The sequence below is a fragment of the Artibeus jamaicensis genome, unplaced genomic scaffold (assembly GCF_021234435.1).
Source record: "Artibeus jamaicensis isolate MK-2021 breed Jamaican fruit bat unplaced genomic scaffold, CSHL_Jam_final contig_464, whole genome shotgun sequence".
NCBI classification, from domain to species: Eukaryota; Metazoa; Chordata; class Mammalia; order Chiroptera; family Phyllostomidae; genus Artibeus; species Artibeus jamaicensis.
In genome coordinates this window covers 18,806,944-18,812,943 of record NW_026521842.1, presented here as the reverse complement: position 1 = coordinate 18,812,943, position 6,000 = coordinate 18,806,944, and the positions used below count along the sequence as shown (strand labels likewise).

Genomic DNA, 6,000 nt, shown 5'->3' with positions numbered 1-6,000 from the left:
GCTCCTGGGGTCCGGTGCCGAGGGGGGAAGCTGGGAGCTGAGGGCAGGTGGTGGCGGGAGCCTGAGTGGCCCACCAGTGATGGGTCTGGAGAGCGGAGCTGCTGTGGAGCCACTGGGAAAGGGGAAAACACAAATAATCTACAGCGATAAACAAGCCTTTCATTATTAAAGAAACCAAACCTACCAAATAGCCACCAACCATGTGCACTGTGTCCAAGTTTGATTTATTTATTAACATCTATCAGATGTTCCAGAGCTGTCCCTTGTCTCCTCTCTGGCAAATCAGGGGCCCTCTGCTCTAGTCAACGGCCCCCCAAGAACTCCTGTACTGGAGAACCCATCCTCCCTGCCGGGGAAGGGGCAGCCCGAAAGCTGGAAGGGCTTGGTCACTCGAGAGGGAGGGCAGGTACAGCTCCCTGAGGCTCGGTAACTTGTCATCTTGTCTTGGGCCCTGAGACGCCCTGGGCCCAAGTGGGGCATGGAAACAAGGCTTCTCGTCTCTCCTCCGGCCTCAGCAATCAGCCAAACTGGCTCCTCACTGTGCTCTCATCCAGCCAGGACCACAAACAGGCTGAAGAAGCCCCCTAGCCAAGCTCTGCTGGCCCCCAGAGACCTGGTGGCAGCTCCACCTCTCACTCCTTGTGCTAGGCCACTCGGCCACGGCAACAGGAACATTACTGCCCTGCAAGTCTGAGGAGGGGGCGAGGACGGAGGGGGCGTTTTACTGGGGCCACCTTGGGCTCCACCTAGGGCTCCCCCTAGAAGGGTCAAGGTGAAGCCCAAGCTGATTTGTTAAATAAGAGACACTGTCAATGCTCTAGCCAAGACCTCCCACCTCGCTCCTGGTCCCTCCCTGGCCACTCTGCCCCACGGCAGGGAGCCCACGAGCACATTCACAGGTTATTCCGCTGGAGAGCCTCACATAGGTTCTGGTTGGCATCAGGTTCCTCCGTCAGCACCTCCACAGCTTCCCACTCCCCGGATCGGCTGGACCTTTTGATGGCGTCCACCACACTCTGCATATACAGCCCATCCTCAAATGAGGCAGCCATGGAGAGAGGGGTGTGGTCCCATGTGCGGCGGTCGCCCTGCCCCTGGAAGGACTGGCGCAGGGCCTGCACCATGTAGACCATGCCCTTCAGGTAGAGCAGCGGGACATCCTGGGGCCCCTGCTCAGGCAGCCCTGCGTCCACAGCCAACGAATCCCTCAGGAGCAGCTCCTCCTGCGGGGCAGAGTTCTTCTGCCCATAGAGGTCAGCTCCCCGGGCAACAAGGCGGCCTGCAGAGCCTACTACCATGACCTCGTGCACAAAAGCACCCGGCATGTTGAAGTTGAGCGTTACCGTGCTGCACACCCCCCCGCCCATGAGCATCTGGAAGAAACAGAAGTCATCGCTGGTGACGTGCCGGATACCACGAATGGCTGCATTCTGCCTCACAAAGGTCTTGAGGAGCCCATGGACCTTCTCTGCTCTCCGGCCGGTCAGGTGGGTCAGCAGGTCCACAATGTAGGTGCCCATGGTGTGCAGGCCCCCACCGCCCATAAGCTCGTCACAGATCCAGCCATAGTTGGGGCTGAGCAGGCTGCCTGAGTAGATGCGGGCGTCGCAAATCATCACTGCACCCACGTAGTGCTCGGCGATCAGCTGCTTCATGCGCACGAAGGCAGGCAGGAAGCGCAACACGTTCCCTACCAGGCTCATCAGCTGTGGGTAGTAGCGCGAGGCTGTCACCATCCGGAAGGCATCCACCGAGGTTGCAGCCTTCTCACAAACCACATTCTTCCCAATACCTGACAATAAAACACAACAGGAAATGTCAAAGTCCCAAGGGGTTTACACTGGGAAAATACACTGTATTTCTTAAAGACAGATGAATGCAGGAAAGCCTCCTGTGAGATTGGATGGTGGCCTGGGACAAGAGGAAAGGTGACTCCAGCTTGGATAAAAATGGTACCTGGAGACTGGGACTGTAGAGGTATAGGCTGGAGAAAGAAGAGTAAGTTCTTAAGGGAAAATGAAAGGAGCAGAGGCAAAAAGCACAAGCCAGGAATGGGAACTTACCTGGTGGTGCAATGATAATTTTATGTCAACTTGGCTTGGCTATGGTGTCCATCAAATACCTCTAGACACTGCTGGGAAGGGATTTTTTAAAAGATGTGATTGACATTTAAACCCAGACTTTGACTAGAGTAGATTACCTTCCGTAATGTGGGTGGGTCTCACCCAGTCTGTGGAAGGACTTAAGAAAGCTCCCTGAAGATGAAGGAGTTCTGCCCCCAGACTGCCTTCAGGCTCAAGTGTGCAACATCAACTCTTGCTGGAATTTCAATACTGTTGTTCTGCCCTGTGGGTTTCAGATTTGTCACCTACAATCACATGAGCCCATTTCTCAAAATAAATCTCTCTCTCTCCATCCTTCTTACTGGTTCTGCTTCTTTGGAGAACAGTGCCTGATACAAGTGGTCTGCAGAGGTAGACATGCTTCTCGGCCATGCCTACATGCCTTTTATGCATTTACCAGGTCACCAGCTTGGGGCAAGAGAATCTATGTTCTGGACGATGGACACTGCACGCTCAGGCATACCTGCAGAAAGGGCTCTCAGATTCCCCACAGACTAGACTGTTCTTGGAAACCCTGGCTCGGTAAGTTAGTCATAAGGCCAGAAAGTACTTGGCCCCAATAGGAGGGGAAAGGGAGTGAAAACATCCTTTCTGCCCTCACACCCACTGAGTCCACTGCAGCTGGAAGGCATGGAGCAAAACAAAGCTACACAAAACCCAATGAGAGAGTCCGAGGACTGAGCAGCTTACTTCCACATGAGGAAATGGAGAAGATCAACATTCCTCCATGTTTTAAAATGAAAGTATATGAGGATATGAGCAGCCATAAGCCACCAACACCTGAGGTACTCCTGCGAGCTTGGGGTGGTTCCGGTTATAAAGTAGTCTAATACCCTCCAATAAAAAAAACTTACAAAGCCCAAGAACTGGTATGGACTAGATACACACACAGGTACAGATGGCAGGATTAGAGAAGCCTTCACAGGGGAGTGATGTTCCAGGGAGTCCAAGGGGGAAAGGCCATCGGACAGAGGGAACTGCATGTGCAAAGGCACTGAGGTAGGAAAGGCTGAAGCGCTGAGCCAGAAATTAAGCTGGAGGGGTTACACAGGGGCTACCAGTAATGTGAGAAATGAGATAGTTGGTAGACATTCAAGGTGAAAAAGGGGTAAGTTTGGGGTGAAATCCAAAACTGAGCTCTTGATACTCCCCTCCCCGGGTCTTCCCTAGCTCAGGGACAACTCCATTCACCCAGTCTCTCAAGCCAAAACCACCAGAGTCACCTCTCACATCCACTTTCAACCATCAGTGAATCTTTTTTTTTTTAATGGGAGAGGGGGGGGGGGAAAGCGGCGGTGCGTCGGGCCTAGACGCGTTGTTGGTTCGCAGGCCCGCACTGACAGTGAATCTTGCTCACTCAGCCTTCAAACTGTGTGCAGAATCTGACCAGTTCGCACCACCACCATCGCCACCTTCCTCACCCAAGTCACTCGTTTTTGCCAGGGTTATTTTGATGGTAACTTAACTGGTCCTCCTCAGTTTCTTCTCAACAAAGCAGCCCAGGCAATACTCAAAACTTGAGATGGATCAGATCATACCTCTGCTTTGCATGAACCCCTCTGAATTGGCCAAAGTCCTTACAGTGGCCTATGCAGTGAAGGACACATAGGCTTTCTTCACTCCTCCGAAATCTACTTTTTGATCTCTTTGCCTACTGTCATCCCTGCCTGGCTCATACTGTTCTAGCCACTGAATGTAAGATGGGAGCTGCAGTGCACAAAGGCCTGGCAGATGTAGAGAGGCAATGATCACTAAACAGAGAACGGACAGGCAGGGCCAGGCCTGTCCATGTGGTCAGCACACAGCATCTCGGGCCAGCCTATCACGTGTGCTTATTCTCCTTGTTGAAGACCTTCTTGAACAATGTGCACATTTAGGTTTCTACCCTTAAGGCCCTGCAAGCTCCACCCTCACACTCCACAGGCATTTCCTGGATGGAGGGGCAGGTGTCCAGCATGGAAGCCTGTGTCGCAAGGCAACCAGGTTAAGATCGTGCCTTCTCTGGGTATGTGCATCCCCAATAACCCTGGTGTTCATTCCCTTGGTCCCTGGAAATTTCCTGAGTGTTTTCAGTGGGATAATGACTGGGACCCAGATATTTCTGGTGGCCCAGTGCAGGGTGCAGCTTCCCCTGACTCCATTCGAACAGGCTCAGGAGGGGGATTCAGCTGGCCACTTTGCAACAGAAACAATGGCCAACTATAGGCCATACAACCTGCAATATAAAAATAAGAAAACAATGACTGCTGTCCCACATGGACAGCTGATGACCCAGGTAAGATCATTAACTGGTGCTGAACTCAAGCTCTGAGGCCAGGCGTTTCTGTTCAAATGCTGGTTCTTTTGCTTCACTGCTAAATAATCTGAAAAATTTCTGAACCTCTCGGGGCCTTGGTTTACTACACTGCACTATGAAACTGGAGGCATATCCACCTCGCAGAGTAAAGAAGACTGGATTAAATGAGAGAGTAATTGTGACATGCCTGCCCTGGCACAGCTGTCAACGGTATATTTTACCGCCATCACCACGGGAGAGGAGACCCAGCAGAAGTCCTAAATGCAGAAGGGCCCATAGTGACTTAAATTTTAAGACTCACATGGGGCTACATTTTCCAGGCCAATAATTTTGGTGTTCAGTATTTTGAAATTTTTGTTTTTTTTAGAAAAGAGGTTTTAAAATCAACATTAACACAGATGCGAATTCATGTTATATGTGCTATTCACCAGACCTCTCTGACACCTGCCCAGCCCTTTGGAGGCCCACACCTAACAAAGCCCACGGGAGATAATTTGGTGCCTCTGGCCAATCCCTCCAAGCTCTCCTCACTTCCTGCCCCCATCCCTGCTACCCTGACCCTCAAGAACCCGGCAGAGCATTGCCAAGTGACTCACGGGGTTCTCAGGCAGAACTCCCAGCGTTGTGAACCCCAGTGCTGTAGCAAGGAGGAAACATGGAGATCAGTAGCCTATCACAATATTAATTCAATCTCTTCCCTCGACAAAACTCTTAAATCTCTCGCTCGTCTCTAAATAATAACAAAAGCTTTATAACAGGTGGTGGCAGGACAACAGGAGACTGGATAGCCAAGTGTCTCACACCCCTGGCAGGGGGCCGAGGCAAGGGGAGAGTTCCTCGCACTGGGGTCTGGCAGGAGGGGCCCAGCAGGGAATGTCACCCGACTGCTACTGCTGTCTGCTTGGAGGTCTCCAGTGCTTCTTTACAGTGGTGGGGCCTCAGGGTGAGGACTGGAGAATCACAGCACGAGGTGAGGGTTTGGCCACTTGGCGGTACAGCACATATGGACCAGGAGAGTAATGAGGGAATCAGGTCCTCAGACACGAACGCCCCACCTGACAGCTGTAGCTCCGGCCAAACCAGAGGCTTCCTGCTATGTAACCATTCATGTGGGTGGCTGGGTGAGCACTGCAGTGTGGGGAGGAGGGGGTGGGCTGGGAGGAAGAGGTCTTTTGTGGCTGCTGAGAGCTTAGAGGTGGAAAAACTAGGATGAGTAATCTCTGTTTCATGCCAGAAGAGGGCAGGGAAGGGGGAGAGACCTTCCTGAGCCTGAACAACAGGAGAGACCCAGGAGAGAACAACAGCTGGGACCCAGCAGTACTATCAGTGTGGGAGCTAAAGGCCATTTTGAGTTAAATGCAGGCCAGCCAGATGGGGTCTATACCTTTAGGAAGACTTGGATTGCCCTGAAGGACTTAAGTTTATCTAGCTTTCCGGCTAGGAAGTCAAAGGAGAGATCAGCAGAGCTGAGAACTGCTTTTTGTCTCCAGGGAACAGGGAAAGCATGGATGCTGAGTGCTTATGAGCGCAGCTCTTTGGTGGGGCGGCCAGTTTCAGGCTGCAAGCCTCTCTCCAGCACGT

At 52.2% G+C, this 6,000-nt stretch overlaps 1 protein-coding gene across 3 annotated transcripts in view; it reads right to left on the bottom strand.

The window, feature by feature from the left end:
- Positions 1 to 205: 205 nt before the first annotated feature.
- The window catches only part of GFOD2 (glucose-fructose oxidoreductase domain containing 2), a 31,744-nt gene continuing 25,949 nt past the window's right edge, over positions 206 to 6,000 (bottom strand). For all 3 annotated transcript variants that reach the window (XM_053666793.1, XM_037162727.2, XM_037162728.2), the window contains one exon: positions 206 to 1,792. In XM_053666793.1, coding sequence (XP_053522768.1) covers positions 894 to 1,792 — 899 coding nt within the window. In that variant the 3' untranslated portion in view covers positions 206 to 893. The remainder of the gene's footprint in view (positions 1,793 to 6,000) is intronic.